Genomic DNA, 25,670 nt, shown 5'->3' with positions numbered 1-25,670 from the left:
ATTTTGCATTGAGTTGGTAGCTATATAAGTTGATGTATAGAAACTTAATTGGCAATGTCAGCATAATACAGTTTCAAATTCTTTATAAAGTTGAGAAAGTATTAAGAAGAGAGAGAGAGAGTATATATATGTGTATGTCTGTATGTATACAGTGTTTCAATTTGTTAGATATTTGATGTCATAGGAACCTAGCTTAGTAAAATAAAACATTACAATCTATGAATCTTCTCAAGTAAAAGTCTGATGGGTAAAACAAAATATACAACTGATACTAAAATTTCATATGGTACACTTTTTTTTTATGAAGAATAGAGAAAAAAGTGTATCAACTTATTAATGTTAAAAAAAGAGAAACGTGTCAAAATGATTCCTTGACTCTTTGTATGGGGTTATTTTAGTCTCATAGTCTACAAAAGTATTAATTTACTCCTCAAACGCTTTTAACGAGGGCTAAAATAGTCCTCCATGGGATTATTTCAACCCATATTAAAAGAATTTAGAGACTAATTTGAACCCTTCTATAGATTTTTAAACTAAAATGGCCCCATATAAATACTCATGAGACTATTTTGACACTTTAAGCACTGAATAAATGTCCAGAAAAAGGTTGATGAACCAATATTACCTGTAAAAAGCTATCATATCAACTTCACTATTTTCTGCTTCTGTAGATCCAACTGTTGGATTTAGTCTATCATCGATGAAGCTGTCGTCGTATCTGTCATCTATTCCATCACCAAGCTCATCCTCCGAAATAGATGCATCATCGGACACCCTAAACAGCAATGAGTTGTGTATAACAGTATTGAACAATACAACCATGTCAAAATAAAAAAAAGAGGAACAAATGAATATGAATTAAGAAGCATAAATGACATCAATATCCAGTAAGAGAAAAATGTCAAAACGATCCAGAGACTCTTTATAGGAGATCATTGTAATTCCAGAGTGTATAAAAATGTCATTTTAGTCCAAGAATTCTTTTAATATGGGCCGAAATAGTCCACACACAGAATTATTTCAACACATTAAAAGAACTCAGGGACTAATTTGATACTTTTATAAATTATGGGACAAAAATGGTTTCACGTAAATAGTCAAGGGACCATTTTGATACTTCACTCTAATCGGTAATTAACTTCTTATTTACTCAAACTCACGAAGATTAGCATCTTACTCAGCTTCCTCCTCAATGAAGGCATCAACACGTCTTACTGCTTTTTCTTTCCCATCTACATTTACAATGATTGTCACTTTAACAATAAGAAATTCTTCAGCAGCGTAACACAGTGAATTGTGTCGTAGACTTTCTGTGAACCATCTAGAAAGCAGGGAGGCATTTACATACATGGCACACAATTCTAATGTTTTTACATATCTCACACCTAAACTTTCATATTTACACACAGCACATCTTTAATATCACATCAAAAATAACACTATTGCCACTTTTTAAAAGTGCAATACATCTTTTCATGCATAGGTTTAAAGCACCAAAGTTCTATGCATGTAAATATTAAAGTTTAGGTGTGAAATATGTAAATACATCAGAGTTCTGTGCAAGGTATGTAAATTTCCCATAAAAATATAGAATTAAACATGAAGAATGAAATACGTATACATCTTACCATAGCCATGATTTAATTTGTCATCCTGAATATTCATGGTGCTGCCACAGGTTTTCTCAACCAATTTAAACTTTTTGTGCAAAGTCCTGGCAGGAAGGTTTCTGACTACATCTCCATGTTTGCGTAACCGCTTATATTTACGAGCTTGAAAGAACGAAACTGAAGCTTCTCCAGAATCACACTTCCAATCCTCACTTGAGCTGAGTTTCATAGTCTTAGGAGTATGAACTGCCTCATTTATTGCACAGGCAATGTTACTACCACTCATAGTTTCAAGCATGTTGTTTGTTACTCCTTTTGTTTCCTTCACACACACGCCAGTTTCTTTTGACAGCACGCTAGACATATCAACAATATTAGGCCGAGCAATGAAAGGAATACGTGAATTATTTTCACAAACAGCGTCAAATACAGCAGTAGAATGTGATGCTAACCCATCACTTGAAAGCTTATTTGTATTTATCGGGCCATGACATTTATTATCTTTATCATGCTCCAAATTGTAGCTTGAAAAACGGCTTTTTTCGACAGTCGGTGCACGATGATCGACGTTTAGAACTGGAGACTCAGGAACGATTCCTTCCTGGATGAAATGAGTCAGCCTGGGACTCAGCTCAGTAATGATTGGTTCATTTCTCGATCCACCAACAGATGAAAGCAAAACAACTTCCTTATCACTATTTGTTCGAGACACGGGTTCATCAGATTCTCGATATTTTGGCTTACAGCCCGGTGATTTAAATACATGTTCCACATCCTCTGGCATGTTTTGGATCACTTGAATGAATGAACTAGATGGTGGTCCATTAGGATCTTCCACCTCTATGGTTGGCTTTTCGGATACCTTGGGGCTTGTGTACTTAAATTTAATACCTTTATTTAATAAATTGTTTCCATTCGAGATATCTTTGTAATATTTGGATCCGTTGTGCGGAAGAACAGGAACATAAGTAATGAGAACGCTTCCTGAGGGGTTTAGGATTACAGAACCTTCGCTGAAGAGGAAGTGATGAGGTTTTGTCTTCTGGACATCAGGGTGAGGACCAGGAGAACCAACTTCGACCTCCAAAGCTTTGTCGGTGGGTTCTTGAAATGGGGCACCATCAATGTCGGCGGTGCAATGGAAAACAGAGTCTGAAATAGAATGCATGATTTATCTCAATTATTTGCTCTGGATTAAAGATTTGTTTGATTTAATTTATGTAAAATTAGGGAATTTTAGATAGTACAGATTTTAATTTTGATTTGAATTTATATAGTAATCATTATTTTTCATAAATAGAGTAGCCTGCCTTGTAATAAATCAATGAATGGAATGAGAATGATTTAAAATCTGAGTTTTCTAGTGGCCTTCCCTTTTTGGATTGCCAAGAACAATCTCTATAAGCGCTTTAAGATAAAAACAAACTATAGAAAAAAATAATGGAAAATAAGACTGATTTTTCAAAAACAACCAAGCTGCTAAACAAAATAACTACATGAAAGTGAATGCTCTTGGCTGAAAATCATTTGCTATAATATAATCAAATTTATTAACGGTTCTTCAAATTGAGAGATCTGAAGAAACTTTATTTCATTAGACAATATTAAACTGAAAGTTTTAGGTGGCAAATATCAATTCAATATGAATATGGAATATTTAATGATAGACCATCAAGAACCAGTTCTATTGAGTTCCATTATTTTGTGCAGCCATTTGTATGAGCAGTATAAAAATTAGATTAAATTCACATATTAGTTTTTTTGAGATAGAAATGCATTAATATTAGGGTGGAAGACATACCCAGCTCCCTAGAAACATTACTATTTAGAAATCTAGCACCCTCTTTCAACCATTTTTCGGATTCTCACTGAATTATCAAAATTCATGATAAAACCCAAACCAATAATTTTTATTTTTATCAAATTCTCAATGGTTTGATCATGGCACGCGTAAATGCATCGATTCAGTGGTCAAAAATATCATTTGGGTTCTAAATTTCATAAATATCAATGCTTAAGGTTCTATACATGTAATTACCTCTAAATATTAATATTTAGGTTGTCTGGTAACTAATCACGAGATAATTTTTTTCACATTTCAACCAAACATGTTGACCAAAAATAGAAAGCTAAATATCTTGTCCAATATTACCGTGCGATGACGTAAATTCATCGTGTTGCTGCCTTGAGATCTCAACCTAAACAAAAGCGATTTGACAATTTTAAGCATCCACTGAAATAAGTTGGGGAAATTTACATATGTAGAACACAATTCTTATGAATTTACATAACTTAAACCTAAAATTCCATATTTACATACAGAGCACTTCGGTGCTTTAAGCCTATGCATGAAAAGGTGTATTTGTCTTTTAAAAAATGATAATAAACTATTTTTGATACAAAATTGAAGCTTTGAGTGCTATGTGTGCAAATAAGAAAGTTTAGATGTGAGATATGTAAATACATAAAAATTGTGTGCTATGTAGGTCAATGCTACAAATATTTAACAAACAGTTGAAATATCAAAGTACCTCAATAAAACCATCTCCATTTACTTTAGAAATTGTGAGTCCTTGAAGATGTTGCATGGCGTCAATGAACATTGATGTCGTTTTGAACGAATGTTTCACTCTACTTACTTGAGATGGAAACGTTTGAAAGCTGGGAAAGGCGATGAGAGATGGTTTCCACATAAAAACTTCGGACTGAGGAAAGTACTTTGAGATTAGATTTAGTTCCTCAACAGATACATTTCTTGTAGGTTGTGATCTATCTATGGTCGCATTCTTCGCATTCTTTCCACGAGGAATAAACTGTTCTATTGACATTTCAAGATACTGAACTTGTGGTTTACACATATGTGGAACCTATAAGAGAACAAATACAAATTTTCAAGGTTGTTAAAAAGGGACCACACACAAACCGTAAGAAGATGTTCAGGGTTCAATGGTTCAGCAGGGATTGAACCGAAAGTTGAACCGAATGAATCGATAAATATATAAATTATTTTAAAATAATTAAATAATATATTAATAATATATTAATATTATTTTATCAATTGAACAAATAATATTTTAATTTAATATCAATTGAACAAATAATATTTTTTAATAATATTCTAAATCAAAATTTTGAGGCATGATATTTTTTCATTTTTAATTTAAATATCTTATTTCTAGCAATCTGATCAAAATCGAAAGGCTAAAATTAGACAATATTTAAACCAATCGGTTCCTAAAAAAACAGATTGGTTTCCTGGCTCGTCGATTCAACTCAGTTCTGATTGGCTCAATCTCAATTCCATGCATAAAAAGTTTTGAGCTTGAATCGAAACGATCGGTCCAATCCAATTTTTAGAACCATGCAAATTACAATCAATTACTTTCAATGAAATTCAATAGTCATTGATTGTATAATGATCTTACCATTCGAGGACTAGGATGGAAATTAAAGCTTTTGATTCCTCCATTATGCATATGCTTCCTCATAGCTTTACTGCTAGCTTGTTTCTTCAAATATGCCTTCAACTCAGACCCTTCACAAGCTAGAATAAGTACTTGTGTCAAAGAAAATCTTCCATAACTATGAAAAAAATTCCTGAATAGAATTCACTGAATAATAGCATAATCTAATTGCATGAGAAAAGCGTCAAAATGATATAAGTCATATTAGTCCCAGAGTCTATAATGGTGTCAATTTAGTTCCGAGTCTTCTACTAGGAGCTAAAATAGTCCCCCTGAGGACTATTTCAGCCCATATAAAAAGAGTGTGGGAATTAAACTTACACTTATATAGACTCCGAAACTAAAATGGCCCACTAAAAAAAATCAGAACATCTTAGCAATTTACTCAGAAATGCATGATATGCAAGTGGCTAATTTGAAGAGAAATTAAAAAAGACCACTTTTCATAGCTATGCAAAGCTATGGCAACAAAGGATATCAACTCGGCCATCATTCTTCCTTCCAGTTCGTCCCATGCGCTGGATCATTCTAAGGGGTGATACATTGGCATCGAAGCAGACGACGAGGTCAACATCCATGATATCAAGACCTTCTTCACCTATTGATGTTGCAACAATGACATTGTATCCACCAGAACGAAATTTCTGTAGAAATAAAACTGAAAAATCAATTATTGCACAAAAACTATAAAAAAAAAGGAAATTTATATATGCAGCACAATATTCATGTGTTTACAAATCTCACACCAAAACTTTCATATTTACATATCACTTTGGTGCTTTAAAGCTATGCAAGAAAATGTGTATTTCACTTTCAAAAAGTGGTAATAGTGTTACGTTTGATGTGATGTTAAAGATTTGAGTGCTATGTTTGTAAATATGAAAGTTTAGGTGTGAGATATGTAAATACATAAGAATTGTGTGCTATGCATGTAAATGCCCCACATTAATAATAATAAATAATAAGACAATAATGAAACCTCTAAAACTGCTTGCTGCACTTTCTGAGTCTGCCCTTTCAAGGTTTTCCCTGAAAAAATATGGTGGAATATAAATAGAAAATGAATATAAGCTTAAACAGATACATGACTTATATTTTGATAACAGAAGGAAATCTGAAGCTTCATTTGACATGCTTTTCTTCGATTTGAATTTTTTAAAGCAGTGACAATTTTTTATATACAGAAAACGCTCTATACTGCTATTACATCACCATAGAGTTACAACCATGGAGAAAAACACTTACAGACCAACTTGTTCATCTTTGTATGATAGGACTAAGGGTGTAAACGAGTAAAGTCGAGGTCGGGCCACCCTCGGCTTGAGTTTGAGTTTGATTAATTAATCAAACTTGAGTTTATGTCAGAGTTTAAGCCGGCTTGTTTATTATAAAAGAGATAATAATATTAATTCAAGCCAACAATTATGAGATAAAAAATAAAAAATTAGATAGTATAAAATATAAAATATCTTTTTTTTTAATATTTTTAATAATTTAAAGGTAAGGACATGAATTTTAATATATTTTGAGTATATGTTATATTAATATTTTTTTTAAATAAGCGGCTTACAAGCTAAAGAGTCAAGTTGTGACTGGCTTGAGCTTGGCTTGTTAACATCGAGCTTAGCTCATGAGCCACTTATCAAGCCAAGCCAAGGCTGGCTCACGAGTCAGCTTGGCTCAATTACGCCCCTAGATAGGACTGTATTTGTACAAGACATCAGTAACAGAACAATACCAAATCAAGCCACAAACAGACTCATAGCCGCTGATGCAGGTTGTAGAGGCTTTCCGAATTTGAATTCATATAAGCCAAAAGTGAATGCCAATTACAGTTAAAAAAAACAACAAACCTGAGCTTTGCCCTATAAACTCCGTGGCTTTAATCATGTCCCTTAGGCTGGATAAATAATTCATTATATCTCTGAAATTATTGCAAGAAAATCAATCAAATTTCATTCCAATAACATGGGCAGCATTAGGTTGAAGCTGAGCGGTAGAAAAATAAAGGAAAAAATGACAAGGATGCCCTGCATGCAAAGTTCTAACGCAAGAAAAACACGTATAAATAACTGGAATTCACAAATTGATGCGTATAGGCTGCATACAGAAGAACATACTTCACCCAAGAAGACAATAGATTAAAGGAAAATTTACATACGTGGCATACAATTCTTATGTATTCACATATCTAACGTCCAAACTTCCATGTTTATATACATAGCACTATAGTGCTTTAAACTTACACATGAAAAAGTGTATTTCACTTTTAAAAATTGATAGTAAAGCTATCTTTGATGTGATATTAAAGATTTGAGTCGTAGTGTGTAAATATGAAAGTTTAGGTGTGAGATATGTAAATACATAAGAATTGTGCGTTTTGTATGTAAATGCCCCTAAATTTTATATTAAATGTTGATCGGTAATTATTAAAGCAATCAAACACCAAAAGAAAGTCATGAATGATGAAAAACAAAAAAAATGTGCGCTTGAATTTGAACTTTACCTAACACTTCCCCTGAAGTTTGAGAAAATTATAACCCTTGAGTCACTGGGATTTTTTGTTTCTGGATATCAAGAGAAATTAAAATTCATTCATTTCGCCATATCATTTTAGCACGAATTTCAACAGCAAGAATTCAATATATCATATAAACATAAAGAAAAATGGAAGAAATTAAGAACAAGGAATATATATCAGATTGGAGAATCACATTACTGAGAGAGAAAATAAAAAAGTAGGCTGCAATGACGTTGCATTGAATAAAAGTTCATTCAGATGGAAAAAAAAGATGATTGCAAACAATTAGAGGCGTCATGCACATTTGCATCCTCTAGTTCCAGCTTATCACTCTGCATCTAAGACATTAATTGTTATGGAATCTCCTGCTACATGTGCTCCTTGTTCATAAGTTGAGGTTGTAGAACAAACGTTGAGGTTGTAGAGCCAATAGATAACAACCTTCCCTCTATCTTTGGCATTAAACATGTTCGCATTTTTTTTTTTTTATAATGAGATCTTGGAGCTGGCAATCCCTTTGTATTTCACTATTGTTGGCAAGCTTTCACAGGACCATCCAATCTTGAGATTTCATAGATTCATGCCTAATTTGTGATTGATTTGATATATTTAAATTGAGCTTCTTGATTATTCAGGACATGATACTTTTCATAGTTTTCTGAAGTAGATCTTGAATGGGCTTCTCACAATGATCTTCAAAAGAGTCATCTATATCTTTAATTTAGGTTGGTTTTCCTCTGTTTAGAAGTCATTACTTCAATCAATCCACCATGTTCTCTTGGTTCTATCTTTGAAAGGGTGATTGAAGTGAATGTTGCTATTGTTATGCTCTCAAAGGAATTGCTAAATAAGGTTTTAATTGAAACTGATGTTATCATCCTTTTCAAGGTGATTTGGATGCCCGTAGTTATTGAAATTACATAGAATTTGAAAAAATACGTTTATTTTCTTCTTCCTACAAAATTTGTGGTCACGACTTCACTAAATAGTTCAAAGCTCACCTTGGATTGAGGGAATCATCTTTTGTGGTCACGTAATGTAATCAGCACCTCATCAGCATGCACAACTTTGATCAGAATCTCTTATCATATTAACACCTCATGATCATCCAATTCGGGATATTAATGATCCAGATTACAGCCTTATGACTACTAATAATATTTCTAGTATAGAAAAATATGCAGATAAAATATTTCAAAATTTCTTTTGCTATAAGCAAAATTAGAGGAAAATTTTCTACACCTTCAAGGTTTACTAAACTTCAAGCACGACGCTATAAATGAGAACTCTGGGGGTTCTCCATTTAAGTTAAGGCCCTTCCTTAGTTGCTATCTAGTAATCATTTAGGGCGTATTTTGATTTCTTCTTTGTCAACTAGCAAATCTTTGCAAATGCTTAATGTTGTACTCGATTCATTGAATGATCACAAAATTCTTAGTTCAAAAAAATTAAAGGAACCAATGAGAACTCGATTGAGGAAGATATTTGGTCCTAAAAAAAGCCTATCCTATCTATTATCTTTTGTACAGCTTTTACTTATCATTCAATCCTCCAATATGAACTCAGTTTGTCTTTACACCATATTAATCAAGTGAGTCTTTATATGTCTTATGACAACAAATGATAAATTAATAATTTTCATTTTCAATAAGATTAAGATGTAAGTTAACATACATAAGTGCCATTTAGTAAAAGACTACGAAAAAGAAAAAAAGTTGTGTGTGTGTGTGTATATATATATATATAGACAACAACAACAACAACAAGAAAGCCTTAATCTCACTACGTGGGGTCGGCTACATGAATCATTTTTCTCCATTGCGTCCTATTTAGAGTCATATTTTCATTTAGTTCTAGTAAATTAAGATCACTTTAATACAAGAAGCCCAAGTCTTCCTAGGTCTACCTCTGCCTTTCTTAACACAAGTCGAATCTAAAGCATCTACCCACCTAATCGGATCATCAGATGGTCGACGTACAATGTGACCACACCATCTAAGACGACTTTATATATATATATATATGTATGTATATGTATATTAAAAGAATGATCGGAGGCTATTATACGAGCTCCGTTCATCCCTCATGCGCCTAAGAATTGAAGTACCACACCCTACACTCGGAGGGAATCGAACCACAGATCAAAGGGGACTTACAACTGACAGGCAAATGCCCGACCAACTGTGTGCGCGCGCGTTTCATGGCATGTTGATAGTGCAACCTCTCTGAAGGTCATAAGTCCTCCCAGGTCACGGGTTTGAATCCCCCTCTTGTGTAGAGTGTGCTTCTCGAATATTTATCCCACCTAGGGATGGTCGGGGCTCGTCCAATGCCACCATCTACACCCCCAACTCAGACAAAAAAAAGCAAAGTGCTCCGCCAGAGGCAGAGAATCCATCTGTTCTTGTTCAACCCCAAGTTATTGACACTATTGATCATCAAAATAATACTTCTGAAGATGTCACTATCCTCGCAGACAATATGTCAATCATTCAGTTTTCACACAATATCGTTGCTCCCCCATCTTTGGAACCCTCTATCGTGGGGGCAAAAGAGATTCTTCAGACCCCACCTGCTCTAGAACCTATCACTTATATTACAGGTGGCAATACTTCTACTGCTTCACTACCGTTTCATCAGGTGGAGCAAAATGTTAATGTTACTTAAGTTCATGGGGATCATGATGTGCAACAGCCTACACCTGTCCGACCACCTTTGGAACAATCCATTGATCAGATGAGTCAATCATTGGATGAGGAATGGCAGGTCTACACATCCAGAAGGAAAAAGAAGAATGGAGAACTACTTGAGCTTAGGAATCTGATGGACAATACTTTGGTTACTTCGGGTAATGGTACGCACCTTATCAATCTATTAGTCGGGTCCTTTCCGAGAACTAGAGGCAGAGGGAAGACTAAAGTGGGTCCTTTCCAAGAACTAGTACTTCTGCGCCATTTGGTGGCTTTTTGGTTTTTTATCCTTTTGTATATTTGTTTTATTTGGAGTTGTGTGTTGTATTGTGTGAGTTGGGTCTTTTTTTAAGCTCTCTCATTCAACTTATCTGAATATTTTCCTCTTTAATATATTAGCCCTTGGGTTTTTCCATATATATATATAAATAGTTAAAAGAATGGGTCGAGGCGTGAGGTCCCCAACCCACCCTTAAGTCTGGGGCCAACCTATGCACCTAAATATTTGAGTACCCTCTCCCTAAGGCAACAGTCGCCAAGGGCAGAATTCAAACCTCAAATCAGAGGGGACTTACACCGCTGAAGCAGATGCCCTACCAACTGACCTGGGAACGTGACGCATATATATATATATATATAAGAAAGATCGATTTGTCTTCCTTCAAACCAATAGAAATTGATTATAAAATTAGGCAGTACTATGCATAGTTTGTCATTGTGGAAGCTAAAGCACAACAGTATATTCACTTTAAGAGTAAAAGTGCAGCTCATCTGTGAACTGGTCTTAGTTACACTACTACATATCAAACTAAAGAAGCACAGATGCGAAAAATATGTAACATAAGACATTAGATATGCAATCAGTATATTTTTCAAGTAGGATATTTCCAAAGAATTTAAATCAGATGAAAAAATCCAAAATATCCCCAATACAATGAATACGCTATATTTGATCTAATTTAAAGCGAGGTTCATTCAATAATAAGGCTTCCCAGCAGATAATAAGATAAATGAAAAAAAAAACAAAATTGTTCTTCAACTCTTCTTCTCTATATCCTAGTCAAATTGGCGGACCAGTTTATGTTCAGAATGGGCATTGCCCACCAAAAATTTGAGATTTTTTATATAGGAGCAAAACTTAATATTATTTCTTATATAATTAAGGCAATTTATTTATTTTGCACCCCCCACCCCCACCCCCACCCAATAGATATCCTTTTTGCCCAAAACTTTAAAAAATAAATATTTGGTAATTATGCTCGCCCTAAAAAGCTGGTTCCGCACCCGCTTCTCCAGCGTGCATTGTAGTTGACCAAACCATAAACCTTCTCTCATCAACCAAATCCCTCCCCCACCATTTCTCCCTATTAGTACAAATATACATACACTAAATACAACAGTGTAAACTTCCTGATATGCTTTTAAAAATACGTAAAAGAGTTTCAAGCCCACATGTCGTTTTATTTTATATTTACACTAATAGTTTTTTTCCAAACATCATACGTTCTTATATTGTCAGAGACAAAAATAAAAAATAAAATCCCAGCAACTTTTTTGTTAAAAAGTTTCTTAGAAAACAATCTAGAGGTCAAGCAAAAAACAATGATTAGTATCACCCAAACAAAGATTCAAAATTTTGGCGATAGTTGAGAGTAAAGAACACCAGAATATATGGCAGAATAATCTTAACAAATGAAAACCATTTTAAAGAAATAAATGTGTGTATTTATATGCCTAATCTGATTTTAATATTACTAATACTAGTCCATTCAGACCCTTCATAGCTTAAGGAAGCTGATTACATACCTTTTTACAAACCTAAGAAGTTTAAGTTTTCAAGACAGCATATTATGGTTTTGCAAAAATAAGCATAGCCTATTCTTAAAATCCGAGATAAGGTTAGTACCCATAAAGATGAATACGTGTTACTAAACTTTGTTGAAACATTATTACGCATTTTTATTTTCATTACGCAAGCTGGAAATGATAAATACATTGAAGTAATGCTAAAGAGAAAGGAAGCAGGAAGCAGGTATTACAGATACTTGGAATCAAACTTGGGCTGCTAAAGACATACTGAAATGATCAACCAAAATTTCCAACAACTTAACCATTTTGGGAGTGGGGGCACCATGAGACAAGCTTTGCAGCATCAACTGCTTCGCTTTCCAAAAGACCTCAATTTTAGAAACAAGCTTTGAAAACGACCTGCAACATGTATTTTTCACTTGAAATGTATGGTTATATTTCACATAAAAGTAATAGCATGAAAATCAGGGAAATATAAATTTATTAGTGAACAACCGCATGATGAAAGAAATCTAAATTCCTGTTAACAAAAATCTTCACTTTGATGAAGGAAACAAGTTAGCAGAAAAATTAGGAAAATTTACAAACATACCACTCAATTCCTACATATTTACATATCTAACACATAAACTTCAATTTTTACATAGATGTCACCTTACCTATGCAAGAAAAGATTTAAAAGAAAAAATTCTGGCTCAAAATGATATTAAATGACAAAGAAATAAGAAAGTAATGCCAATAATTCATTAGAGTTAGTGACCAGACAGAAAAGAGAATCGAGACAAAATTAAAAATATATAAAAACCATGTTAGCATGCCATAGACAATTTAAAGCAATCACAATCTTACTCAAACAATATAAAAATAATTCACATACATACCACCCAATTTTTTATGTATTTCAATATCTAACACCTAAAGTTCACTTTTAACCTTTTTACCGCCCAAACTTTCATATCACATCAAAATACTATCATTTTAACATTTAAAAAGTGAAGCACAACTTTTCAAATATTGGTAGTGTGGTATGTATGTAAAATATAAAGTTTAGGTGTTAAATATGTAAACACATAGAAATTGAGTGGTATTAAAGAAAAAAAAAAAAGGAAGCACATACCCATGGTTTAACTTCTCCTGGAGCATCTCATAAGCTGGCCTAATACCATGGCTTGAAAGTAACTTCCTTATGTGATAAAAGGTGATAAGAGCACAAAAATATGCCTCTATTTCTCCATACTTTGAAGAAGGCAAACTATGTGGCGGTGCTTGACGAAATCTATCCCTTAAATGAAGTATTTCGGAAGGACTCAACTGGTTGTGATCAAAGAAAGCATGATTAGAAGATAAATAAAAAAACAATAACCCAAAATCCTACTCCAACCTGAAAAAATGACATTAGATAAAAGCAAACATCGTAAGGACAAAAACTATTGTTAGGCACTTTGTATGATTTTTTCCCTATGGTGCAGTTCTCAAGGCTATCATGCAGTTCATTCAAGCGTACTTCATTGTAAAAACCTCACAAATCCAAGAAATGGTTAAATGGAACTACCGTTATGGTGCTAAACAATATTTACCAACTAATGCAGATTTACAATATTGTTAAAAGCGTTTACAGAGTGTTGCGGAGTCTTCCTATTACTGCAGCTCAGCTAGGATTCTTTGTGTGATTTTTCGAGCTTTTAATCCTATGGCTTTTAATTTGAAACAGGCTGTATTACTTGGATTTCCGATTTTTACAGGCTCTAAAGCTGCTCTGTTCTGTTTTGCCCACCAGCAGGGTTTACATGTGTACACAGCTTGCTCAGATAATGAATTTCCTATTCGACGTGAGATGAAGCATTGCTTCTCGGTTCCACTTTACAGGATTTAAGGAGATGGATACTCAATTTATCATGATCATTCATTCATACAAGTATGAGCATGGCATGCAAAATATTTATTTCGCAAGATTTGCAGCTTTTATCCGGGGCACCTTATCCCCATAGTGACTAATCCATGAGTGCCAATAATAGGAAAAAATCAATAAATTTCAAATTTATATGTGAAGAACTTTATCACCTTTGTGTGATGATCATTGATCTAATTGTGTGTTCAAAATTCGATAAGGAGTTTATACCCTTCATGAAGCGTGAGTCTTACTAGTTTATCTCTTTTCCTACAGAAAAAAGTCAAAATGATCTCTGGAATATTTATGGGAGGTCGTTTTAGTCCCAAACTATATAATGTGTCCAATTCAATCCCCTCATTCCCAAATATAATCCAAAATAGTCCCTTCAATTTTTAAATCTAATATAAAATAAAACTAAAGAGAGACTATTTTGGATCCTATTTCAAGAGTCCATGGGGCTAAACTAAATGATACTAGCCTGGACAAAAGTGGTCATATACAAATAGACCAAAGACCATTCACTTTTTTTCTAGTATGCGTTCTTCTCATTTCTTACTTTTATTATATTATAGTGGGCAAGGGAGAAGTGTGATTCAGACCTATCGTGATTTTTTGTTTATTTTATGAGTACGAAAGCATAATCAATTATTTTGTTTCTATGATTTCTATTCCATCGGAGATCAAAATCCTTTCACTATAACTTAGGCCTCATTTCTTTTCCTACTATTCATTACTTATAAAAAAAATGTGAAAGGAAGTTCATCGCTTATAAAATAATTGTGAGAGGCGTCTTGCTTCGTAGAGAAAATTTCAAGTTGTAATTGCATCTCATCAAAATATCATAGAATTAAATATTTATTTCCATTAAAAATTCCCAACCCTAATGTTTACATCAATAAGTTATATCATAATAGAAAAGAAAGAAATCCGACATTTCAATTAAATGTGACGAACATTTAGAAGGAAATAGCAAACATTGTCAAAACATACCGTCGAGAAATCCCTCTGAGGAAGTACTCCAATGGCACTAAGGCGAGCAACAAATGGTTGTATAGCCTGTAAAAGCATGCCATAGATTCCAATAGCATCCTTGCCCATTGGGACCTAATGTTATTACTAAAAGAGTTACTATGACACTAGAAAAAGAAATATGAAGTTTTAAATGTAAAATTTAATTTGCAATTACCTCTATTAATTCAAGTTTCCTGCTGTGCACGTATGGACTTACATCAGAATCACTTTCATGACGATACTCAAGGGTTGAAATGCATAAGTTATCAATGACATTCTGAATTGTCTGATGTTTTGCTGAGCAACAAGATTTCAAAAAGAAATTCAGATTAAAAAAAAAGAACAAATAAAAATAGTATAATTCAGTAGCTTAAATACTGAGGGGCATTCCCATAAATACCACATAATTCTTATGTATTTACAATCTAACACCTAAACTTTCTTATTTACATACATAACACTGAAATTTTAAATATGATGTCAAATATACCATTATTACTAACTCTTTAAAGCAAAATACAAATTTTCATCCATGGGTTATGACACCAAAGTATTCTAAATATAACTATCAAACTTTTGTTACATATGTAAATAAATAAGAATTGTGGTATGCATGTAAATGCCCTAAATACTAAACGTACATCCTGGCGTTGCAGTCAAAGCTAAAATTCTTAGCAGCACGGGTATGGCCATTAACTACATCCACCAAAACAAAGAGCAGCTCGTTAAGTAGATCAGCCAGAGAAACTTATTAATTTGTAAAGAACTGAATTTATACATGCCTCTCGAACTGCAACGCAGTAAGAATAGTTTCCCATAGCTCGATGTGCTTCATCAAAAACAATACAGACAAGTTGTCTCACCAAGCATATGCCTGAGAAAATCATGAAGGTATAATTTCAGGTAATAAAGAGACAGATGAAAGAGGAAAACAGCAACACAAACTGAATAATTACAAAATAAAATCAGCAGTATTGCACTATTCCAGCTCAACCATTCCTAAAATTTACCTAGTTCAGGAGTACAAAAGGCTGTAAGGTCGACAAGCTACGCCACTATATTAAGAAAATACTAAAGAAACATGATATTACAAAAACATTCAGAGAGAAAGATAAAACATAATTTTTTTTAAGGAGAAAAAAAACCTATACATCACATGTAATTACAGAGATACTAAAATCAGATGATCAATTAGAATTTCAACTTCAAATAAAAGGATAATTAAAAGGTTTTTTTTATTGCAATAATTTGATTACATTATCCAGTTGGTGCACTCCAGATTAGCGATTTAGATCATCCAACCGATCATCCATTAAATTAATAACCAGTCACAAAAATGCCCTCTGCAATCAACAATGAAAAGTGGGGTTTGTAGTCTCTTCTCGAGAAAAAAAAAATAATAGACAAAATTTCGGATCAATATAAAATGTGTATTTACAATACATTTTTTACATGTCTGTCCACAAAACAAAACATTGTGCAGCACGTCAATTACGGGAAAAAGCCAGGGCTATATGCAAAGGCAATTACTCACTGAAGAATTAACTTGGGATTCAATGATGCTCGAACTTAATGGTCGCAAGATGAAACCACTCATTTATAGATCAAATCTTACATTAGAAAGCATTTATTAAAGCTATTCATAAAACACTTTTGAATTCTAACTCATGAAACGCTTTTTGTATAAAAATACAAGTACCCAAATTATCAAATTATCAAAAAATAAGGTGGTTATTAACAATACAAATTTGAGCCGAATTCAAAACTAGCTCAAGAGCAACTCAAATTCATTATATTTGATCATAAATCAATTCCAGTAATAATTTGGCTAAACATGATCTCAATTTGAGTTATGTATGAGGCATGATTTCAATTTGAACACGATCAAAGTCAAAATCTATTTTGATCTCAATTATTCTTCAATCTCCCATAGTCATATATATATATATATATATATATATATACTCTCAAAAAGTATATCAATTCAAGCATGTCTGCATGACACTCAAATGTATCACATCACAATAGCACTGTTACCTTTTTTTTTAAGTGAAATATACCTTTGTGTGCATAGATTTAAAACACCAAAATGCTATATATGTAAATATAAAAGCTCAGCTGTGAGATATGTAAATACATAAGAATTGTGTGCTAGATATGTAAATTTCCCAAGACAATAAACCACTTAGTATGACAAATATTTGCTGTTCAATGCGGGAAATTTCGTAGAAAATCATCAAAAATAGACAATGCACCAGATTGAATGTCCTTTTCAAAAACTTGTGGAGTGACAAAGAATACTCTCTTAGCTTTCCAAAATCTTGACCGCATTGGAGGACTCATCTGACCTGTCATATCAATTGTCCATTCCTGCAATCAGTTTGTAATATTTTTAACATGCTCAAGAAAATAAAGAAAAATATTTTTATACATCAAAGTTTGCACATTTAAATGTCAGATAAAAAAAAGATAATAATTAAATAATAAAATCAGCCAGATAAGCCCAACGGCTGCACTACCTGAGGGATCCCAACAATGTTGTGGCATGCTTCAATCTGCTGCATCACAAGAGGCCGCGAAGGAGCAGCAAATACAATTTTACCTGTCAATTTTTAATTTTTGGAGTAATCTACGAAAATTTTAATAAATGTATAAAAATTATTAATTTGTTCAAACTAAGAGAGCAAGGCCATTATTAAATGCATTGCCAATAAACCAATGACATTGGTAAATACTACATACATGCCATGAAAAAGTTGCATGAGAACAAATGTTTCTATGAAGTCCTTGTCATGAATTAGTGAATTTGAGGAAGTTCATCAAACAACAGAGGATGAATTAGTGAATTTGAGGAAGTTCATCAAACAACAGAGGAAGATTTACATACATACTGCTCAATTCATATGTATTTACATATCTAACACCTAAGCTTCAATTTTTACAAACAAGCTACCTTACTTTTGTTTAAAGACCTTCGTTTGAGTAGATCTAAAATTGAATGCATGGAATATAATTTTAATAGTAGTAGCTCTAGTGGCAGAGTTGTAACTATGGGTGATCAAATCATTAAAAGGTGTGAACGTTTTAGATATCTCGAGTCTATTTTTCAAAGTGATGGCGATATAGATGGGGATGTTATTAGTAGAATCCAAGTCGGTCGACCATCTGATGATCTTGTTAGGAGAGTAGATGTTTTACATTTAACTTATGTTAAGAAAGGCAAAGATAGACCTTAAAAGACTTGGGCATATTGTATAAAAAAAGATCTTAAGCTATTAAAATTAAATGAAAATTTGACACTCAACAGGACACAATGGATAAAGGTTTGTTGTTGTTGTTGTTATTGTTGTATGTCACCTTACCTTTATATGAAAAAATGTACTTCACATTTTAGAATCTAAAATAGTGGTATTTTTTATGTGATAAAAAAATTTAAGCGGTATAAATTTAGAAAGTAAAGTTTAGGTGTTAGATATGTAAATACATAGGAATTGAGTGATATGTATGTAAATTCCCCTACGAAAAAGTATAGCTCCTAAAACGATTCTCATAATCTTTTAGTTTAACGAAGTGATTTTAAATCATTTCAACGCTAGTTAATATTAACAATGTTATCCATGTATTTGATTTGCCAACTATTCCCCAATCATTCCTTAAATTTCGTGCTATTTGGGGTCCATAAAACCATTTTTTATTGAATGAATATCTCATGCTAATGCAATGTTATAAGCTTGTGTCCAAAAGCATTCTTCTCATTATGATTAATTTTTCATGGTATGTTCTAAAAAACATTCATGTTTGATTTGAACCAACATCTACAGATATGGATTTCACATTCTTCTAAGCATAACTTTAAACGGTGAGATTGTAAGCTAGGGAACAGCCAACTCTCAATTAAGGGTGCAAGTGAGCTAAACTTGAGCGAGCACAATGTTTGTTTGTGTTTAGCTCGTTTGTTTGTTTGTTTTTTTTTTTTTTTTTGTTTAAAATAAGCTCGTGTTATGGCTTGTAAATAACATGTTTTAAAAAAGCCATTTCGAACACGTTGAATAACATGTTCTTATTCGGCTCAAATTGAATTTGTTTGTTCATTTTAGCTTGTATTTCACTCAAAATAGCTAGAATGATTTAAAATTTATAAATTTAATATTTTCTAAAATACAATATAAAATATTATAATAATATTACTTATTTAAATATTTAACTTATTCAAGAAAAATGAGCCTAACACAATCATACAAAAGTTTGTTCGTGTTCAGCTTGTTTGTAAATCGAGCTAAAAAAAATGATCATATTTGACTCACTTGCCGAACTAACAAATCGAACACTAGATACTTAGTGAACCGAACATGATCTACTTGCGAACGACGAGCTTTTTTGAAAACCCTACTCCAGTATGACCACCAATCTTAACAAAAAAAAAATCAAAGCTATTATAAACAAAATAATCCCAATAAATAAATAATCACATTAATTGACCAAAGAAAAGCTGCCTTAAAGTAAATTATTTGAGGAAGTTAATGATTTCCAGATACCCAAAATTACATAGAAACATGGATTAAAATGTTATGTTGGATAAAGATTTACAAGGAAGTCGGAAAGAACTTGCCTTTAGGAAACCATCTAAAGTAGTTATACATTACAACAGCTGCAATGAGAGTCTTGCCAAGGCCAGTTGGCAACGCCACCAATGTATTTGAGAATAGAGCATTTTTAGCAATTGAGAATTGGTAATCACGAAGGGGGATATTAACTGCAAAATGGAGGATAAATAAATAAAGAAATAAACTGATTGATATATTGTAACAATATTCTCTTAAAGAGAGGAAACAATGTCTGAAATTTCAAATTTTGCATATACAACCATAGAAGAGTATTGAAAAATGAACACCCATGCAAAACTCACATTGCGCTCTAAAACTTTCATTTCATGAATTGCCGCTTCCAGAGAAGAAATTTGCCAATCAAAAAAAAGTCAGGTTAAGGCTGATGATGGTGAAAACAAAAACCTTGTGACTAATTTGGTGTTTTAAGTGCATTGATAAAGTGAAGAATTGTCAAATGTTTGAGCAGTTCTAAGAAGTTAAATTAAAATCATCGCTAGATGGTTGTTATGTTCAGATTTACTTGTCTTCTATAAAAATTGACAATGTCAAATTGCAACCATCCCCCCTTTGAACCTGGGGTTTAGGTGCATTAACAAGCATTGTATAATTAAATTGTTGACCGAGCTTGCTAATGAGCTTGCATTAGCAAGTAGCTCAACATCATAACAAATCTATTTCTTTAATGAGTTAGAAATAATAAAGATGCATGGCAAGCCAGGATCAAGTGTCATGTCATAACATTTTAGGTGAATTATCATTGCATTTCTTTTATTATTTCATATTTTGTCCCTTAATGTCTTAAGTTTGATTTTTATAAGCACTGTTATTGTTAGTCTATGCAAATTTAATTATTTAATATTGTACTATAGGATGCTCTGTTATACTAAGAAGTATAGGAGTCATGTAATAGTTAGACAATAAGGTTACGAGTCTCGAAACAAATTTGATAATTTGCATGACTTCATGAATATAGGTTGCGTGCCAAGTTTCTCATTCTCCTAGGCTATGTGCAAGGTTTCTTCTCCTTTCTATGTTTCGTTCTTCAGCAGTATATTCAAGTTTTGTGTGAATATTATACTATTGTCATACTATTAAGCCACATCAACTAGTTTCCCATTCTTAACTCATTGATCTACATCATTGATGAATCCACCTTCTTAATAGCTTATATGGCTCATAACTAATCATAAAATTAAACTCCCTAACCTAAAGCATGTTCAAAAATACCTAACTCAAACTACTTAGCAATGCCATCTCCAATTTGTGTTACCCAAGCTATACCCCTCCATGCCATGGAATATTTCATTGCACACACCCTCTATCTCAACTTCTACCCCTTGCCTTCTCTCTCTATCTTGCTCTATAACAAACTCCACTATACCCTTCAAAATTAAGGAATAATGCTAACTACCTTGCAATTTAAATTCAAAGCATTTTCAATATATATTCCCACTGAAAAAAAAATATTAACAAATAACCACATAATTAAATTTTCAAAAATTTATCTTGTAAATATTCTATTGCTAATAGAAATCGGAGATTCATGTAATAGTTAGAGTGTGGCATTATGATTACTGAAAAGAGTTTGATACTTTTCACAATTCCCTCAACCAACATTGAGTCTAAAATGCATCTACTTCTTAGGTCACAAATCAAATTTCTCCTTCTCTCTTCAATGTTCATCATTTTCTACTTGATCTAATCAAAACTTCTTCAAATGTTCCCATGTGACTCTATATGAAACCCCTTAAATAGAATGAAGTTGAAATCTCAAGCATCAGGGCGCCTTTAGGTGTAAAGATTGGAGTTTCGATCGAAACTCCGAGGTTAAGTGTGCTCGTGTTAGAACACTCTGGAAGGGGTGACCTCCTGGGAAGTTACACCAATGTGACAAAACCATGAATCCATTTGGCCAAAGTGGACAATGTCTCAATAGATGAGAGTCGATCTGTTACAAATGGTATAAGAGAATTTTACCAGTCTGAAAATAGAAATATATGCCTGATGGATGATTTTGGGTTAATAAAACTGATGAGGGAGTCAGCTACTTAGATGAGGGAGATTGTTAAACCCCATAAGTGGAATGAAGATGAAAGCTCAAACATCATGGCGTCTTTAAGTGTAAAATTAGTAGTTTCAATTGAAACTCCGAAATTAAGAATGCTCTTGTTAGAGCACTTTTGGGATAGGTGAACTCCTGATAAGTTACACCAATAGGGCAAAACCGTGAAGTCATTTGGCCAAAGCGGACAATATCTCGATGGGTGAGAGTTTGGGTTATTACACTCTACATCAAGCTAAGCAAACTGACATTCGAAGGCTTCATGAACTTTTCCCTTGTTACGTAACCTCTCTTGAGAAAATTGTCAGGGTGACACTACAAAAAGCTAGAGAAACATTAAAGGCAAATTATAACAAATTAAACTTCTTACTATGCATCTCCTTCTAGCGATTCTAGAGCATAAACAATCTATAGCCTACAAAAAATGAAACTTTTGGTGAAGAAAATGGCATTTCTCAAGAGAAATCTCTATTAGCACATTATATGCCGTCTTATTCTATCCTATTACAAAACAATGCAGAAATCTCACTCAGCACTCTGGCTGTGATTAATCTTCCAATGCGTCAACAAATCCAATTCGAGTAAAATTTTAAACCGGCAGAAGTTTTCAGAGAAAAAGCAACACACAAAAACTTAATTTTTATATTACATTATCAATCAACTTCTTATAACTCCCTACATCGCACGTAAGTGCTGCCACACAAATTTTGATAAAGAGACATCTTAAGTGGTTCTACACAACCAGCTTGCGCTCTTTAAGATTTATCTTTCCTATCCAAGGTTAGGCTCCAGGGCATTGCGCTAAATTTGAAAAACAAGAGGGAAAAAGCATGCCTGGATAAACCCAGGTTTTGGCGGCTTCAAGATCAATACTAACTGCCGGAGCTCCATCTCCCACCTCTGAAACATCGTCTCTTACGCAACTCGCCTCTGCCGCATTCTCCTGCAAGCAAAACTGACTCTTTTCTTTCTCAAAACTATCCACGTATCTATCGAGAGTGGACTGCCGTGCCCTGCCTAGGTGCACCGCCGGCCTAGGGCAAGCTCCGCTCCCCGATTCCACAAAAGCAGGTGCCCCAATAGATGGCGGAATTGAAGCGATCCCCCCGTCATTAATGGTAGGAGAAAAGGTTGATTGGCAGGCAATGTCAACCTCACGAACGGCCGCCTCCCAGTCGAAATCCTGCGGTAAATATAAAGAAACGACGGAGTGCAATGTAAGCAAAACTAGGGTTTTTTGCATGAAAGAGTGAAGAGAACCGGAGAAATGAGAGAGAGAGAAGGAAGGGATTCACATCTTCGTCTAGACGTAGAGATGGTGAAGCCATCTACATCGCCTCCTCTATGATTCCAATTGCATGAAGGAAACTCGGGATTGTTTTCAGTGTTTTGGCGCGCAAAAGCTCTGTTGTCGCCATAGACGGCGATTGTCCGATATGGCACTAATCGGACGATAATAAATATCAGAATCACGGTCCAGAAAACCCGATAGAGCCGACCGGTTCCACTGGTTTAGTTAATCTTTCTTAGATTGAATTTTCGGTGTTAGTGTGCTAGTTATTTAAATAACAATTGAGTGGGATAGTTATTTAAAGAATAATTGAGTTGGGTGTAAATTTTATGTATTGTCATTTTTAAATATAATAATGATTTATTAGATCAACAGGTTGATTCAATCGTCGAACCTTGAACTTCTCTTTATATCGATTCAATGAGAGGCCTGATTTTCACAAATTTGATCATAATATATTTATTTATTTTATGATTAATATCATTCCGGAAAATTTTATTTTCAATTTAATAAATTTTGACCACATTTAAAAACAACTTATATTTGATGCCTCGTTGAAAAGAAAATTTTTCATGAAGCATGAATTTCAATACTTTTTTAATAATAAATATGTTGAATCTAAACTCAAGATTATTTAGGACCCATATCTCATCAAGTTTATAATCAAACTGACATTCCCTATAAGACGAACCCAATAATGCAACAGTTTGTTCAATATGAATTAAGTCAAGTCTAAATTTAGTCATTGAAATATATTTGGAGGCTTCTGAATCGTCTATTTAATGGTCAAAAGAGCTTTAAATTAAATATTTTTATAATCAAATCAAGCGTCTCGAAGAAAAAAATTCAGCCAGCTCAAGATCGCTCAATCTTTTAGGTCATTAATACACTTACATCATAAAAAATCTTGTGTGTTCGGGAGCGATCATTATGATATGTCCGAGGTGGTTAGGGGCTAACTAGATCACTTCTCTTCGCATAAGGAAAAAAGAGGTCAGAAGAATGAGTGAAAATTTCAAAGCTTGTTTTGATATGAAAACTAAAGATAACTACTAGCATTCACAGTCGTCGACTATCATCAACCACCATCCGTTACCCCGACTGTCGCCGCCTACCCCTGTTTGTCAATGTCGTATTTGAAATATGATTGTAAAGTGTTATACCCTTCATTAAAGATCTTGTGATAAAATCAGGCCTCCGTAGCTGGCAATCACCATCAACACATGTCGTCGCCTGCCGCTGGGCACCAGCAACCACTATTTACGACTGTCGTGATCAAAATATAGTGATTTTTCGTAACACCAATATTTTTTTGCACCTTTTATACCAACAAGTAATGTATCATGTATAAAATGATAACTTAGCTCTTTCGACTATGAGAAAATGATAAACATTTGGAGTTACACATTTAAAGTTTTTATTCTAACTGGGTCAAACATCGTATTTTTTTTTCCAAAGTTTTTTAAAGTAAAAAATATTAATATCTCCTCCTACTATTTTTTTATTACTTGTGAGTATAGTGGATCTTCATGCAACATCATGATATTAGATTATTACCCTACCATCATCAAACTTTCGTCATACAACAATATCAATTTTAGATTTATAGCTCATTACAAAGCGGAAGTTTGCACATTTCATCATAACTATATTTAAAAGATCTTATATTGATATTATATCGCAAAATAATTATATATTTACATATTATAGGATCTAAGAGTAAATATATTTACAGCATTTCTACAAAGAAAAAATTAAACATTAACTTTCCGTTCATTTAATGAGGCTCACAATCTTTAGATTTGGACCTCAACAAATATGTTGTGATAATTATAATATTGTTTAATGTAAGAGGCGGGCCTTTGATTTTGTAATAAACATTAACTTTCCGTTCATTTAATGAGGCTCACGATTATTAGATTTGGGACCTCAAAAAATATGTTGTGAATTGTGATAATTATAATATTGTTTAATGTAGAGCGCGCCTTTGATTTTGTAATCGTCTGTCAATTAATTATTTATTATCACCGTGTTGAGCCTTCATATAAATTATTGATTAGTTTTATTTAATACGTTTAAATACTATTAATTAATGTAATTAATATGTTATCGTAATATCAGCAATTCATTTTATTTTATATCATATTATTTGTCCTTATGATTGTCAGCTATTTTATCTAAACAAAAAAATTATTTGAGCTCATTCCCCTCTTATGTATGAGGTTTTTGATTTAAACTTGTTCTTACATTGTTAAGAGTTTGTTTGAGACAGTTACAACACATTAAAAAATAGTTGTGTAGCTGCTGAAAAATAATCTGAGATATATATATATATATATATTAAGTCAGACCGCAACAAGAAAGTGCTACAACACATAGCCACAACGGGTGAGAAAACGCAGATTTCAGTAGTAATTTTTTGAAAAAATTATCAAAACGCAGTTTACTCAAACAAACAAAACTTTCGCCCCAAACAGACCCTAATTCACCCATCAAAATTTAAATAACATGTAAATTAATTCAAATAGTATATTTCATCCAATATTTTCCATATTAGATCATGGTTTGAAGCTTCCATACATACACTTTCAATATTTGAGCAAGCTATATTATAGCAAACTATAATATAACAAAGTACAATCACAATAACTATAACACAATATAGTGTAAATTTAATAATAATAATAATAATAATAAAATGCAATGATATATAA

At 33.1% G+C, this 25,670-nt stretch overlaps 1 protein-coding gene across 1 annotated transcript; it reads right to left on the bottom strand.

The window, feature by feature from the left end:
- Positions 1-625: 625 nt before the first annotated feature.
- Positions 626-23,076, bottom strand: LOC110020049 (the record flags this gene model as incomplete). The annotated part of the gene is given in 21 exon segments (XM_020718018.1): positions 626-775; positions 1,178-1,232; positions 1,629-2,762; positions 3,763-3,808; positions 4,142-4,477; positions 5,036-5,163; positions 5,553-5,718; positions 6,054-6,103; positions 6,928-6,998; positions 7,581-7,641; positions 12,363-12,493; positions 13,212-13,405; positions 14,976-15,089; positions 15,172-15,293; positions 15,638-15,692; positions 15,779-15,870; positions 17,252-17,366; positions 17,516-17,598; positions 19,606-19,749; positions 22,500-22,848; positions 22,961-23,076. Coding segments are annotated over 21 exon segments (3,629 nt in total), but the record flags the coding sequence as incomplete, so codon positions are not given.
- Positions 23,077-25,670: the final 2,594 nt, after the last annotated feature.

Source organism: Phalaenopsis equestris, unplaced genomic scaffold (genome assembly GCF_001263595.1).
Source record: "Phalaenopsis equestris unplaced genomic scaffold, ASM126359v1 Scaffold000090, whole genome shotgun sequence".
In the NCBI taxonomy this organism is placed as follows: Eukaryota; Viridiplantae; Streptophyta; class Magnoliopsida; order Asparagales; family Orchidaceae; genus Phalaenopsis; species Phalaenopsis equestris.
Note: the sequence above shows the minus strand (reverse complement) of the source record. Positions and strands in the feature narration are given on the sequence as shown.